The sequence below is a fragment of the Alnus glutinosa genome, chromosome 4, assembly GCF_958979055.1.
Source record: "Alnus glutinosa chromosome 4, dhAlnGlut1.1, whole genome shotgun sequence".
In the NCBI taxonomy this organism is placed as follows: domain Eukaryota; kingdom Viridiplantae; phylum Streptophyta; class Magnoliopsida; order Fagales; family Betulaceae; genus Alnus; species Alnus glutinosa.
In genome coordinates, this window is record NC_084889.1 from 2597817 (window position 1) to 2613530 (window position 15714).

A 15714-nucleotide genomic window follows, 5' to 3' on the forward strand; every position below is an offset into this window, starting at 1 on the left:
TGTTCTGTGGACAAATTGAGACTAAAAAGAATTCTCACATGCTCTAAGAACAAATATCCATTTAGAAGACAGCTTTGTACTTGTCCCACATTTTATTGCATAACAAAAAAACAAGTTGGTTTTTTCTTTTATGAAAAAAAAACATGTTTAGTCAGATGTTATTTACATAAACTATCTTCACCGGCCAAATTTCTCTTCTTGGTGATGCATCCAACTTCAAAATAAAGCATAATCTCTAACTTCATTTATTATCTTGATTCTCATCCATTAACGTACAATTTAACATCCTCCAACATATAGCTAAATTTGCAAGCACTAGGGTATCTGGAATTAGCTCCCCTTCTTTAATCGGTCTCATGGATGTCAGAGTACTTGAGCCTTGAAAAAGGATCTCGAACAACATTCTGTGCATAGATTAAAAGCAACTTCTGCAATTTTTCCTACCTTTTGACAAGTTAAGCTTGATCTTGGAAAGCCCAGATGCATTCCTTCACTGTATCTCTTTCTAAATTCAAATGGAAAACTTTGCTTCAGTCAGATCATCATCTTTGTGGATAATATATAGGCATCAGTCTCTGATCCCTACGTTTAGGTTTACATATCACTGAAATTATAGTTTATACTTTGTGGCTTGACTTATAGCAAAACCATTATATCTCAAGCATTTCAATATTTTTACTCAGCATGACTGCAACCATAGTCTAATAAACTAAGTTCAATTGTTGAGAAATAGATAGTTTACTCATCAAATGACTTTTATCATACTTTCCAGTAAACAGAAACAAGGAAGTGATTTTATGTCTAAGGATGTCAACCACCTTAATTAGTTCTTCACAATAATTATGAGCACCAAAGTCATGCATTATTGAGCAGACCTACTTAATAGATAACCCATGGATCAAATCATCTAGAAGCCACATCTTCTTCAAGTTAACCTTAAACATAAATACATTACATAATGTATAGTAGAAAATGAATCAACATTTAATGGTATTAATCAAAATAGCAAATAAGCACCCGCTGAAGACAAAGAGTTCGTATGGTTTACACATTAAAGCAAAATGTTTCTGAAGTAATATTCAACTTGAATATCACATTGATAGATTTCACAATGTTCTAAAACACTTTATTACATCCACCTCCAGTCGAAGTTCCCCGTTATTAATTATTCTAGAGGTGCAAGAACTTGAATCATAACCAGACCAGTTTAAGAATCTTAAGATGAAGGAGATGTGTACTTAAGAATGGCTGCATCAATCCTCTCTTTGTCTCTGGTTGGGAATGCTTCCAACAGGACGCCATCTCTATAGAAGTGGAAGAGAGGGACCGTCTGCATAGTTCATGTCCGTTTTTAATATCAGTGGATTAGGGAAAAGTTATAAGTTGATCATGGCAGGCCATGATACATGATAGAAAAAATTATATCAAATTGCATTTGAATTAGGATGCTTAGGACACTCATCCTACATTTAAACCTGAGAATAGCCTCGGCCACAGAAAGTTAAGAACATCAGGATTTTTGGAGAAAACCATGTGAAAATGCCTCTCTCTCTCTCTCTCTTCACCCCCCCCCCCCCCCCCCCCCCCCCGCAGCGGCAGTTCTGCTTTGCCCCAGTTTTCCTTGAGCCTTTTTCAAACACCTAAATCAGGGTCCTATATAGTTTGAAATTGAATCTAAAAATATAAATATGGTCGGTGAGTAAGCTCATCAAAAGATTAAATGAAAGCGATTCGTGAATACCAGCTTGATGCTTCTGTTCCTACTAAGTATCAACTAATCAATTGGCCAACATGCACGGAACAGCCTCTCAAGCAACAAAATAAGTTGCAAAAACTCAGCATTGTCTATCTTTAATTCTAAATTGGTGATCTCTGCATTAAGTGCAAATTCACTTGACTTTAAAATAAGATTGGACTGGAAATTTATTACCAAGAAATTACCTTGATTCTAAGTCGTTCAGCAACCTCAGATTGTTCATCATACTCATCAATTACCTGCAATAAATAGTGTTACAAATTCCTATTCAGAGTTGATAAAAGATAACTGACATACTAAATTTGATTATCGAGATTAGCCAAGAACCATGATCAGGTAAATATCAGTTTATCAGAATTCCCTCTTCTTTCAGGGGGTTGTTTGGTGGGGCTTTTTTTTTTTTTTTTTTTGGGGGGTGGGTGGTGGTGATGCAGAGAAGGGAGAAGGTGTTTAACATCATATCACCCCACCCTGCCTTATTTGTTAAGTATTCTATGCAACCAAGGCAAGTTCAACTAGCATAATACTCACATTGTGCTTTAAGAAGATTACTGCAGCTTCTTGATTGCCAGATCCCCTGCATAATTTTGCAAACCCTTGCTCTATGTACTTGCAGCTTCCACAAGAAGTGCGATAAAAATCTACCACAACTAAAGAATCTTTTTCTTTGGCCTTTTCAAGAATGTTGGAGAATTCCTCATCAGTCTTAAATTCTTTAACACATTCAACAGGACAGAGATCATCATCTTCATCAGGCAATTCTCCCTGATTCTCATCAGCCACTCTGATTCTTTCAGCTCGGAATGTGTCCAAAGTTCTAACGGTAGAAGGGATTTTTGCCCTAAGAAGACATAATCTAACATGACTTCTCTCATGCAGAAAGCTGGGAACTATACAGGGAACTCTAGAATCAAGCTGTCCATTTGGGTTCTTTCCAAAATCAAAATATGCCTTGCAATTAAGAATATTCTGCTTTTGCATGACAACATAGAGCAAACTCCAAATAGCTATCTATACGCCAATTAAACTGAAGATCTTTCCAAGATAAATCTTCAAAATAGGTCAGCTAATGCAAATATAGATGCTTCAATAGATCTTCAACCCAATCCTTATTTTTACTTTAATCCATTGACTGTATAATGTAAAAGAAGATAAGCATCAGAATAAGAGACAAATCTCATGAACATTATAGCATTTTCCTACTTAAAAATTAGGGTAAACTACAAATTACCTCCACGTCTTTTAGAAACAGTCACTAAATCTGCCCGTGGTTCAGAGCAAAATGAAATGATCATATTTTCCATTTCAATTGACGGAATCTTCCGTGTGATTCATACATGTTCAGATACAAAATTTAGCCATCAATTGGCCTTCGATGGGTTATAGAAAAGACAAGAGAACAACTTTGTTCTTAGACTTGGGATCGAAAATATAACAATTTCCTTTTACTACAAAACACAAGGAGATTCAGAGACGATTTCCAAAAGACAAGGAATTTGCAATTACTATCCCTAACCATAATAAGTAGGCAAGTTATACTTAACTTCACCCTAGAAATTATACAGTATTTGTAAACAAAGACAAAGGAATTCGGGCTATTCTAGGTGTTCACTAAATTCAGAAGGTCTCCTTATGGAGCAAAAAACTGTTAGTGGGAAGCTAATAAAAAATATATGACAATGCAGTGTATAAATATGGATGTTTCTATAATATTCATGAGACCGCTGAATCCAAATGAACTCTCACAGCCAGAAAAGGTTGACACCAAATTTCACAAATCGTTACAAAAAATTGGCAAAAATCTGCCATTTTCCTTTTCTCTAGTATAGCATGACGCCATAATCTTCAAGAAGCAGAGACTAACTACTGCAGCCCCCAAAAAGCATTGGATGCAAGAAAACATATAAAGAGAAAATGGTACATTTTGGTGGCAAATTCTGCATATCTTCACTTCAAATAAAAGAAGGAAAAGCAATTTTCCGTGAACCACATAAATTTTGGATCATATCCAACCACTTGAAATTACATAATTGCTCACTTTACTCACTCAAGAAGCTTTTGATCATATCCAACAACTAAAAAGCTCTAAACTTTGTGGGAGATAAACACAAACCCAGTAATCATTCTCAATTCCCAGAATGTCTGGCTAACGACACATACATTCACTTTCACTTTCAACAAGCATTTCTCAAACTAGCAAGAACAACAACCATACTTTCAAGCCGTCATAGATACCCAGAAGGTTTTTATGTGTGCATAATCAGAATCAAAACTGCAAGATAGCATTCGTAGAGGGGTTTTGTGCTGCTTACCTCCGGCAGTTAGGGAAGCGCGCGCTTTGCGATAGCTGCTGAAGAAGCCTCCAATGAGAGGACACAGTACCAACATATCCTGACCACATACCATCTAATTTCTTTTCTATTTCTATATAAACTTTTATATTGGTTCACTTGAATGGGTACTCTTCAAGTTCAATGACTACTACATATTCAGTTTTTAGACTATTCCAAATTTAATTAATTTTTAAATATTTACATGAGTCGGTGAGGGTTTTTTTTTTTTTCCTTTTTTTTTAAAAAAATTGGTTAAGGGAAAAAGTTACATGAGACGATCATTTCCACTCCTAATTCAAAAGGAAAAAGTGGACGAGTCTACAAATGAAAAAGGGGTGGGCTCCCAATAATAGACCCAAAACGAACCAAAACAGTGCTAAAATAATTACAAATAGTAAAAAATTAGTCAAACAAATGACCCGGTTATTTCAATGAGCCTCATAAGGCGGTTACATAAGCTAAAGAGGTACATATTAAGACAAACTTATATGTACCTCCACTTGGGAACAACAACAACCACCCGAATGAGGCTAAATCGATAAAAGCAATGTTAAAGTTCGAATTTGAAACTTTAGGAGATAGAGGCACTAACACAAATTTAAATACAAGAGTCTTCCCTAAAAGTAAACATTAACAAAAGTAAGATAAAATAACATAAAAGCAACAAAAAAAAACTCCAAAACAAGGGACTGACAGGCCTGAGAGCTCTTGCGCGCGTGTTGAATGGTTACTACAACATTTAGGAAATATATATATATATATATATTAAAAACAACTTTCTAATATTAAGTTTCTTACCATTGATATAATCATTTGTGTGGCACTTATTTGCGTAAAAAATGAATTACAGTGTGAATTTATAAAATAATTATAGTAAAAATTGTTGTATCCAAATCTTTTTTTAAAAAATAAAAAATACTAATGAGATAAAATCTAAGCTATTTAAGGGATGTAATATAATAGAATACAATTTATTGCTAATGCTAAAGCTAAAAAAAAAAAATTATGAGAAACTACATTTATCACCTTCAAAACTACTAATCTATTTGTAATGTTTCCCAATTTGCTTTTGGAGTAGCAATGTCACTCTTCCCCAATTCAAAATAACAAAAGTACCCTCAATCTACGATTTCCTTAACTTTTGCCTCTTTTTTTTTTTTTTTTTTTTTCCATTTTTCTAAATTGTTTTCTTTCTTTTTCTCCTGAATTTTGTTGTCTTTTTAGAAAAGAATTTTGAATTTTTTGCTTTTTCTTTTCTGATTTTTTTGCATTTTATTTTTTTTGGAGCAAAAAGGGAGACATTGAAATTTAATAGTAAATTAGGGAGAAGATCTCAAGAATTAAAATATTTAGAAGATATTGCAAATATTATGGTAGTTAGATAAAAATAAATTTAATTCTCCAAAAAGAACTAAAAGAAAAGTGGATACATAACACCTTCTTTTGGGCCACATATATACCAATTCTTAGTTTGGAATTGACACTTTTTTGTTCCAAGATTCCGGATGACCGAACAAGATAAACTCCAGCCCATTTCATAATGATGTTATGGGCTGGTCCAGATAACTTGTTTGCCCAAACAAGTGAGCTCTACATTTTGAACTGTCCTATGCTCATATTAGTGGCAAAAAGAAAGGGGAGCAGGTGAATATTATGATCCTTTTAAATTATTTGTTTGAATTCGAGAGAGAATTCGCAGGTGATTGTAAAAGACCATTTATGAGACTCACCTGACTGAATAAGTGTTTGGGCAACCTAATTTTTATTTAGTCAGGTGGGTTCTATAAGTAGTATTTCATAATTACCTGCCTAAACTCTCTTAAATTCAGATAAATAATTTTAGAGGATCTTGATCCCGCGTGCAAGAGTTCCTGTCCACCAAAAGTTCTTAAAACAAAAAAGAAAAAAGAAAAAAGAAAAAAGAAAAACTTTGTTTTAAGCCCACCTTGGTTTTCAATCAACGTTCAAGCAATCTTCTGTCTTCAGGAATCAGGTGGAGCTCCAACCGACAACCTTGGTCCGTAGAAGACTACTTAGAGTACTGGCGGTTTGGTTCGTATGGGTCAAGATTAAAAAATAATGTTGAATAAAAATTGATTAAAATTATTAAACAAAATAAATAAATAATTTAACAAAATTTAATTATTGTTTAAAAAATAGAAATATAACTTATAAGTTATATGCCACGCCTAGCGTTAATTTATTCATTTGCCGTCAACAAATCTTTATATTTTGAAATCGAGGTATTTTTTTTTTTCATTTTTAGTAGTCTTGAATATATTATTTTCAAAATATTCAAGTTTATTTTTTTAAAAAGAAAATTCAAAAATTAAGTCACGAATATTTTTGCATATTCTATTAAATTATTACCAACACTTAAATCCTATCAATTTGTTTTTCTTAAAAAAAAAATGGATATTTTGAAAATTTTGATAGGATTTAACGAAAAATTCTAATAAATAGTTGAAATTAAGAAAAAAGAAAGAAAGAAGGATGTATACTCTAAATTGACACTTTTAAAATTTGGGTATTTGTTTTTTTAAAAAGTAAAAAAAAAATTAAGAATTATAAATGATTTTTTAAAAAAAAAAATAGTTAATTTTGAGATTTCAGCACAAATATAAAGCAATCATCGTTATAACTTATAAGTAAATGCATATGACCAATTGAGATGAGCCGATTAAAATAAAAAAAATAAAAAAAAAAAGAATTACAAAAAATGTAAAAAGTCAGTTGCTCTTTGAATAAAAAGCCAGTTCATTTTGGCACTAAACAAAAGCTACACGTCATCTCATCCCCTAAAACTACCGAAAAATCTGGTTGGGAAGCGTGCCGCTTCCTTCATTAATGCGTCAGCTCAACCAACTCTCTCATTCATACGACCATAAAACGCCGTAGTACTGATGGTCTCCGAGTTAAGAAGAATTGCACGTCCCGAAGAGCGAGCGAACGGCAGACGAAGCTATGGCCGATTCCACCAAGCAGCTCAAGTCCGACGCCTTGCTGGAGCAGATGAAGCAACACCTGGCCACCGATGCCGGCAAGGAGCTCACCAAGAAGATCAACCTCGTCTATCAGTTCAACATCGCTCCTAAGGTACACCATTTCTCTCTCACACCCAATTTTACGTGTATTCTTTCATATACACCCAATCTGATCCAGGCTGACTTTTGAACTGTAGAAAATCGGATTCGACGAGGTAATCTATACCGTTGATCTGAAGAAGGGGGAGGTCTGCAAAGGTTAGGGATTCAGCCTTCTAATTTTCTGATCTTGCTTCGTTTTTGTTCTAATTCTGTTCATTTAGAAATAGCTATTATCGATTCATTGCCATATTGCCACGAGTACGGATCGTATTGAAAGTTGGAATCACTTTCCTGTCTAACTAGTTGTTGTAATTGCTCCAAATTCAGTAGTTAACGGGCAAATTCAAATCTTGTGTGTCTAAGAAAGAACGGAGTTGTTGAATTTCTAAGGTGTTTGACCTTTTTGTCGCTATGATGGTTCGTAAAATAGCTGGAGGAATCGAATGCTGTAATTGTTAAGTATGTATTGCATTCTACTCTGACTTGCACCCAATCTGTCATGGAACCTCGTTGGTTTAATTGGGAAATTTTCTGTGCCTTACTCCATAGAGTGGAGGTTATTGAGAGGGTGTGCGAACTGTGTATTCTTCATCTTTGATGGTGGAATTCTTATTGTTAAAGTATTAGTCAAATGATTAAATTTTCCTTTCATATCAATTTAAGCTTTGGGATAATTAGTGATTTAATATAATATCAAAGCAGAAGTCCTGAATTCCACAATTTACCCTAATTTCAGTTAAATATTTCACATGTTGAAGCCCGTAAATCTCGGTGTTTTTGTATTTTTTATGTTTTCTCAATTTTTTTTGTTATTTTGTTTAAGATGCTATGCAAGAAAATAGTTATTAATCGTTGGTGTCATTTTTGCCCGCAAACAGTATATTGAACTGTAATTCATAAAAACATGTACGTATTTCATTTTGTTTGAACAATTCAAAAACCATGTAAATACTATGCTTTTGGGTAATAAGTCGTTCCTTATTGAAGTTTTCTTGAATTATAGGGCCATACGAAGGAGGAAAGCCCGATGCCACTTTTTCCTTCAAGGATGAGGATTTTATTAAGGTTGCCTTGGGGAAGATGAATCCTCAAATTGCTTTCATGAGGTGCAAACTTGACGCTGCATTCTAAATCTATTTGCTATCACGTCCCCATCGTTTTTGTTTACATGTTTACATTGTTTTTGTGATATCTAATGAGTGCAGGGGTGCAATGAAGATTAAGGGTAGTCTGAGTGCAGCACAGAAATTCACTCCTGACATTTTCCCGAAGCCTTCAAAGATGTGAGCTGATATGTTAGGGAGTTCATTACATCAGGCTTCCTTATATTATCTCTACCAAACGGTAGATCTTTAGACTGAAGTCTTATATCAATATTTGTCATCAATTATATTGCATAATCTTTCTTACGTAGTATGATGTGAATCAGGAAGCTTTTCATTCCTGATGGACCTTGAATTATAAAGATGCAAAATCTTCTTTGCCAGCCAATTTGGACTACTTGTTTCTTTGATTCAATCCATGTGAATTGGTTGATTCAAACTGTATTCGTTGATGCATAATCAACAATACAGTTTTATAAGTTTCAATCATTGCACCCCAAATTGACTTATTGTGCGATACAGGCTAGACGGTTTTATTGTTTTTGTGATACAGGCTAGACTACAGAGGTGGTTGGGTAGCTTAATTAGAGTAAACTCCCTAAATGTTCACTGAGACTGTGCCAGGCCACCTTAATTATGGCTTCTGCAGAAATCTCTAATGTTGTGCACGTGTCACATACAAGTTGTACACGCAGTCACACGTGCGCGCACATGCGCGTGTTCGAGAGGAACCCTTACCTTGCTTTCTTGGTCTAGAGGCTGGAAATTCAGTGAAAGAGTTCAATGTCTGCCTTTAGCCCATCCCTTTACAATCCTGTCCGGAGCCTGGGAAATTCAGGGATCGCCGATATTGATTAGCCTGAAGTTTTCAACTTTTGGCAATAACCTCTGAAACTCCAAGGCCTTCCCTTTAGGAAATATGATTCTTCCATCATGATTATTCTGATCATCCCGGACTTTTACCTGAATCATTAACCATGCATCTAATGAATTGCCCGGTGCTAACTTCCCGACTCTATTTTTTTTTTTTTTTCAAAGGAGGGAGGAGATTGAATATATAGTCGATAAATTGATCTTGCTAGCAAGCTTTTCATGCTGGTCTCATACTTGGGCCATCAAGTGATTGCCTGTTTCCGATTGTAGTGCAGTTAGACAGGTAATTGAGAAGAGGCAGAGGGAGCCCATTTGTTCTAGCAGATTTTGTACTGTCCGAACACCTATTAGAGAAGATGGGCCTCATTAGAAGCCTCTCCCAGCGTTGTCAGGCAAACTCCAATCTGGACAGAAAATTGCTGTCAATCTCCGCCAATTGCTTTCTTTCTTTTGACATTATGAACAGTTGTTACAGCAAATTGAGGTGACAGGAAATGTGAAAGCATATAAATGTCTTTCGCATGCGTGTTCGAATGGTTGGCAGCTGTCATTTGTCTGCTTTTCCAGATATACCTAATGTTTTATCGTGCCCTAGACGCCATATTTTCCTTTCATTTGAATGACCATTCATTTTAACTTATTGTGGGATTTCACTATTGTTGAGGAATAAGGCGAAAATCCACTATCCACTATCCACTTAGGTTTCTCATTCTCATTCTTTATTTATGAAAGAAGTAAAATAACATTAAAATATTACACGATAACCACTTTTATAAGACAAGACAAATTAATCTATTATAAGTATTATGACTTTGCCTGTTAAAATTTTCTTGTCATGCTGTTTTATGTTTTCAAAACAAAAATAATAATAGCAAATAACCCAAAATACAAAACACTTAAAATTATTTTTATTTTAATATTACATCAGAATACTTTTTAAACAAAAAATAAAATAAAAATTCTCCTAACACATTAACAAACATATCCATGTTACTCAACCTGAAAACGTTAATTGATTTTTAGCCTACAAAAGTTATATATCTTAAAGTTTGTTGTGGTAAAAAGATCTATTATTAAATCGACCAGTTAATCTAATTCAGTATAAATTTCGTCCATTATTCTGATGAAACACTAACAAAATTACAATTTTACTCCTAAAAAGAAAAAAAGAAAAAAAGAAAAAAAAGAATTACAGATGGGTGGTGTGGAGGACGCCATCTCTCCTCATCTATGGGTTCTTTTACGCACCACTTTTGGTTTGATAGTGTGAAAGCTGCGACCCGTGATTCTAATAATAATATATTACGAAGACCAGACGTTAACTTTGACTCCGATCTTCTAATTATTTCTAGTAAAAGTCAAACATTTTGGGCCCTGCCCGCCTGGATACTGATAGTGCCTATAGTGATAAAGAAATAAGGAACAAAAAATTGAGATGGTGTTATTTGGAAAAATAAATTGATAAAAGTCATGAAAGAAAGGGATAATTTTGGAAAGACTTATAATTAAGTGTTCAAAAAATGTATTTTATGAGGTGATTTTATTTTTTGTTATTATTTTTTTTTAAAAAAAAAAAGGTGTCCTGATATAAAGATAAAAATAACTTTTATATTATGAAGAATGTTTTATATGTTTTGTTATTTGCTAATATTTTTAACATTAAAATTGAAATTAAAAGTCTAAAAATAAAGTAAGGGATAACTTCATTGTTTTTTTTTTTTTTTTAATAGATGCTTTGAAAACAAAAAAAAATTACAAGAACAAAATTACATCAACTAGAGCTGGGCAACCCAAATACACAAAAATAAACACCCTAAGAACATAAGTACGCAGAGATAATGTGTCCAAAATACGGGCTCATTAATTCTTGGCATGGATGCCTTGAATCCAAAACCACCAGTGAAGGAGGTTTTAAAAATTGGTGCATAAAATTCATGGGATCCAAACACCAAACTTAGTAACAAGACAAATATAGAAAAGATAAAAGATAAAATATATATATATATAAAAACAAAAAATAAATAAAAACAAAAAAAAGTAAAAACCCGCAAAATACATCATCAAGGGCCACCAAACCACCGGCAGAAAGCGGTCAAAGCGGAGGAGGTGGGTAGAGAGCTGCATCATCACGAATGGGCAGCGGCGCGTATGGCGCACGCGCCAGTGCAGACCAGTCCGTTGGTGAAGCCGCGACCGGTGGATCAAAACTGGGAGGCCATGGAACTTGGTGGTATGGAGGAATGAGTGAAAAAGCCACATGAAGTTGGTAAATCTGACTTGAAAAAAATCAAATCTAAAAACTTCAAAATACCTAAAGAACCATGGCTTAGAGCGGAAGAAGGAAGGGAAGACCAGTCCAACGAAGGAGAGGGCGACGCCGATGATGTAGCGGGCGGATAGGTGCTCTGATGTTAGTTGGAAAAAGTTTTACGGGGTTGTTGATAAGGTAGTTGAAACGGGAGAAAACTCCCAAAAAGTGTAGATGTTGGTGTGTTTTGGTGGAAATAGAAGATTTGGAAGGGAGAAGGGAGGTGTGAAGGGAAGCATGTGGCTTTCCCTCCCATGGCTAGCGTTATGTGTACTTGCAGAGAGTTTTCGTCGCTTCCTTTGATCATTGATGTTGGATAACTTTATTTAAGAGTAATGAACTTTCACATTTTTTGAAAGAAGATACATAAACTTCAAAACGCCTCAATTTAGAGTATCTATTTTTCGAAAAATCTCAATTACGGGTCATCCGTTAGGATTTTCTGTTAAATCTTATTAAAATTTTCAAAATATCCATGTGTTTATTTTTTAAAAAAATTTATCAAAATTTTCAAAGATTCAAGCATGAGTGTTTTTGTAAATTCTATTAAATTCTAACTAACACCCAAATTCTAGAAACTTTTTTTTTGTTCCTAAAAAAAAGATGGATATTTTAAAATTTTGATAAGATTTAACAGATAATTCTTAATCGAGACTTTCCAAAAATTGGACACTCTATATTAAGACGTTTTGAAGTTCAAACATCTTATTTCAAAAAGGATAAAAATTCAGTACTCTTAAGTGAAGTTCTCTCGCGACGTAATTAACAAACGTGGCGTAGTCTCTCCCAATCATTTTAGTCCTGCGGTTTTTCTTCATTAATGCATACATCTCCATTCCTCGAGGAATGTTCTCATTCATTCTTGATTGTCTTGATGCTTTCCCACCAGATTTTTCTTTATTATGCATTTTCTTCCGAATATGTCGCAATTTATGCTTAGTCTAAGCTATGTCGTTGGCGTCAAGGACTCTAGAGCGTCAAAGACGCACCCCTTGTGAAACTCCAAACCAGACAGCGATGGCTATAAAGGGAGACAGAAGAACCCACTTCGAACACCATCAACGCCATGAATCTTCTAACAGCGCTCTGCTTCTTCTGCCTCTACATTTCTCTATCACCCTCCACGGCGTCCGCGGCCGTACTATTTCAGGCATGGCTGGCTACCCAATTACTGTCTCGTGTGTGTGTGTGTGTGTGTGTATATATATATGTGCATACTAGTGGAACTAATTGTTCAAGATTATGATATGACAGGGGTTCAATTGGGAATCAAGCAATAAAGGTGGATGGTACAACTCCCTGAAGAGCTCTGTTCCTGATCTCGCTAATGCCGGAATCACTCATGTCTGGCTTCCTCCCCCTTCTCAAGCTGCTTCTCCCCAGGGTATCTCTAATTTCTTCTTCTGCAGGCTCATTTCGTATTCAATATCATATATTATATAACAAGTGACCCGTGATGGTAGTTTTTCACTATCTGTTTTCTAGCTAGTATCTTGACTAGGTCTTCCAAATTTGTCTTGGCCCTGTTAATTGGGTTTTAATATACTTTTTGTTCCATAATACACTACTGTAATGAAGCTGATTGAGGGCAGTTTGAGTCAATACGTGAGGGTGAGGGAAGTATTAAAGTATAAATTAAATAATTAAATTTATAATTTTATCTTAAAAGGGTCAGTTTGAGCCATTCCACGAGGGAAGTGTTAAAGTATAAATTAAATAATTAAATTTATAATTTTCTGTTAAGCTTTTGAGATAAGCAGCGATTTAAGGTTTAGGATCCCATAGTTGGTTTTGATAACAGAACACCTTAGACATGCTCAATGTCAATGTATTTCCCTCCCCATATTTTTGGTTTTGATAACAGAACACCTTAGACATGCTCAATGCCAATGTATTTCTCTCCTTGTTTTATCTCAGGATACTTGCCTGGAAGGCTATATGATCTCGATGCCTCAAAATATGGTTCAAAGGATGAACTGAAGTCACTGATTGCAGCTCTCCATGAGAAGGGAATTAAAGCCCTTGCTGACATAGTGATAAATCACAGAACTGCTGAGAAGAAAGATGGGAGAGGAATTTGGAGCATCTTTGAAGGTGGAACTTCGGATGAACGTCTCGACTGGGGTCCGTCCTTCATTTGCAAGGATGACACTACCTACTCTGATGGCACTGGGAATCTTGACAGCGGAGAGGGCTATGAAGCTGCACCTGACATTGATCATATTAATCCACGGGTACAGAAAGAGCTGTCTGAATGGATGAATTGGCTGAAGACTGAAATTGGGTTTGATGGGTGGCGATTTGATTTTGTGAAGGGGTACGCCGCAAGTATTATGAAAATTTATATGGAACAAACTCTGCCAGAATTTGCAGTTGGGGAGAAGTGGGATTCTCTTTCTAATGGAGATGATGGAAAACCTAACCCCAACCAGGATGCACACCGTGGTGCTCTATCTGATTGGGTACAGGCTGCTGGTGGTGCTGTCAATGCATTTGATTTCACAACCAAAGGGATTCTTCAAGCAGCTGTGGAAGGGGAGCTATGGCGGTTAAAAGACTCTAATGGAAAGCCACCAGGGATGATTGGCATAAAGCCAGAAAATGCAGTGACATTCATTGACAATCATGACACTGGTTCTACTCAAAAGCTGTGGCCATTCCCCTCCGATAAAGTCATTCAGGGATATGCTTACATTCTCACCCATCCTGGGACCCCAACCATAGTAATTCTGTCCTCCATCTTATTTGTTTATATAGTTTTTCTTCATTAGATTTGTATCATTTGATATAAGAACCACCATCACGTACTTAAGTGCAATCTAACCGTATGTATATAAGTTCTTGAGCACTCTTCCTTTGCAAACCGGTTTTTAAGAATGAATTTTACTTGAAGTTTGTATAGTTTTTCATTCTAAAGATGGCTTATAATCCGCCATATTATACTATTATTGTTGACTGGAAGAGATGGTATTTATATATGTGTGCAGTTCTATGATCACTTCTTTGATGGGGGTCTAAAGGAGGCGATAAGCAAATTGGTTGCAATTAGGCTCAGGAATGGTATCAACAGCAGGAGCACAGTGCAGATTACAGCGTCTGATGCCGACTTATATGTAGCTGGGATTGACGACAAGATCTTTATGAAGATTGGGCCAAGGGTTGAAGTTGGAAACCTTGTTCCCTCAAACTTCCACGTTGCCACCTCTGGCCAAGACTACGCTGTGTGGGAGAAAAATTGAAGAGTTGGAAGTGATTTTGTATGGAATGAATGCTACAATGGTGCATGAGGCCTGTTAGTGTTTCTAAATAGATTTCTGTCTATGTTGATTATAATAGATTTCTCCACTGGGAGAATAAGTTGGCGCCTCCAGTGAGAAAATCATTGGAAACCTCTTGTTTAAAAATAAACGGTGAAAATTGAAGATTAGTGAAGCTCTTATTACGGCTATCGGTTTCAACTATTCCATTGAGTTTTCATTACTTCATCAAACAACCCAAAATTCAGTTATTCCAACTACATCCATTGATCTTTCAAATTGGTCAAGACTCTCCGGTTTATCATTTATATGTTACCAGTTGTTGCTTCATTGAATTTGCTTTATTAGTCGGCTCACGATTTGACTTTGATGGTTATGGATTGGTACTGAGATATACTACTAACATGCAGACTTGATTTTATATTTTTGAGTAGACAAGCCGGTTTAATTTTAACTGTGTACAGTAACAATGAAAATGGGTCCTTTGGTAAAGAATTTTGTTGTGAATTTTTTTGTTTGAATAATAATAAAAAGTTATTAATGTGATATGAAGTTAAAAAAATATTTGAATTTATTTAATAAGCAAATTACCATCAATCCATATCTTTTTTTTTTTTTTTTTTTTTTTTTTTTTTTTTATTGCATGGATTATGATTATCTTCACTTCATAAAATATTGTACCATGTAAATTTTCCACTGACCTCCCTCCATGCCCACGAGGAAGACATTTTTTAGGAGTAATTACTTTTTTCTCCTATGAACTACTAGTCATTGTCAAAATGTCTCATGAACTGACACCATCACCAGAAGAAAGTATTGAACTACCATTTACATATCAAAATCTCCCTTCCATTAAGGAATCTCGTTAAATCGGATAGAATATTCTATTTTAAAATGTTAAATTTCATTTAAAGATAGAAATACCATCAAACAATAACTTAATAAAAATATCATACCTAACATATATTTTTTTTAAAAAAGAAAAAATGAGGGGGTGG

General features: G+C 34.9%; 3 protein-coding genes across 3 annotated transcripts; 2 read left to right on the top strand and 1 right to left on the bottom strand.

Annotated features, from left to right (window-relative positions):
• Positions 1-973: 973 nt before the first annotated feature.
• On the bottom strand, positions 974-4198 carry LOC133866753 (thioredoxin-like 4, chloroplastic). Its single transcript, XM_062303383.1, has 4 exons — positions 4069-4198; positions 2288-2888; positions 1942-1995; positions 974-1330 (listed from the first exon to the last, which is right to left on the bottom strand). Exons 2-4 carry the CDS (start codon positions 2735-2737, stop codon positions 1217-1219), a joined length of 618 nt encoding a protein of 205 aa, XP_062159367.1. The 5' UTR covers positions 2738-2888; positions 4069-4198; the 3' UTR covers positions 974-1216.
• Positions 4199-6925: 2727 nt separating this feature from the next.
• Positions 6926-8666, top strand: LOC133866588 (sterol carrier protein 2). Its single transcript, XM_062303156.1, has 4 exons — positions 6926-7185; positions 7271-7331; positions 8179-8281; positions 8381-8666. The coding sequence occupies exons 1-4, from the start codon at positions 7054-7056 to the stop codon at positions 8460-8462; spliced, it is 378 nt and encodes a 125-aa protein (XP_062159140.1). The 5' UTR covers positions 6926-7053; the 3' UTR covers positions 8463-8666.
• A 3658-nt stretch (positions 8667-12324) lies between these two features.
• LOC133866947 (alpha-amylase-like) lies at positions 12325-14920 on the top strand. The gene is made up of 4 exons (XM_062303611.1): positions 12325-12609; positions 12714-12843; positions 13377-14182; positions 14447-14920. The coding sequence occupies exons 1-4, from the start codon at positions 12526-12528 to the stop codon at positions 14696-14698; spliced, it is 1272 nt and encodes a 423-aa protein (XP_062159595.1). The 5' UTR covers positions 12325-12525; the 3' UTR covers positions 14699-14920.
• Positions 14921-15714: the final 794 nt, after the last annotated feature.

Coding starts and splice junctions, on each gene's coding strand:
- LOC133866753 (XM_062303383.1), bottom strand. CDS start 2,737: ATGCAAAAGCAGAATATTCTTAATTGCAAGGCATATTTTGATTTTGGA. Junction 1,996..2,287: donor TAATCTTCTTAAAGCACAAT/GTGAGTATTATG, acceptor TATTTATTGCAG/GTAATTGATGAGTATGATGA. Junction 1,331..1,941: donor CTGAACGACTTAGAATCAAG/GTAATTTCTTGG, acceptor TGAACTATGCAG/ACGGTCCCTCTCTTCCACTT.
- LOC133866588 (XM_062303156.1), top strand. CDS start 7,054: ATGGCCGATTCCACCAAGCAGCTCAAGTCCGACGCCTTGCTGGAGCAG. Junction 7,186..7,270: donor AGTTCAACATCGCTCCTAAG/GTACACCATTTC, acceptor TTTGAACTGTAG/AAAATCGGATTCGACGAGGT. Junction 8,282..8,380: donor CCTCAAATTGCTTTCATGAG/GTGCAAACTTGA, acceptor TAATGAGTGCAG/GGGTGCAATGAAGATTAAGG.
- LOC133866947 (XM_062303611.1), top strand. CDS start 12,526: ATGAATCTTCTAACAGCGCTCTGCTTCTTCTGCCTCTACATTTCTCTA. Junction 12,610..12,713: donor CCGCGGCCGTACTATTTCAG/GCATGGCTGGCT, acceptor ATGATATGACAG/GGGTTCAATTGGGAATCAAG. Junction 12,844..13,376: donor TCAAGCTGCTTCTCCCCAGG/GTATCTCTAATT, acceptor GTTTTATCTCAG/GATACTTGCCTGGAAGGCTA.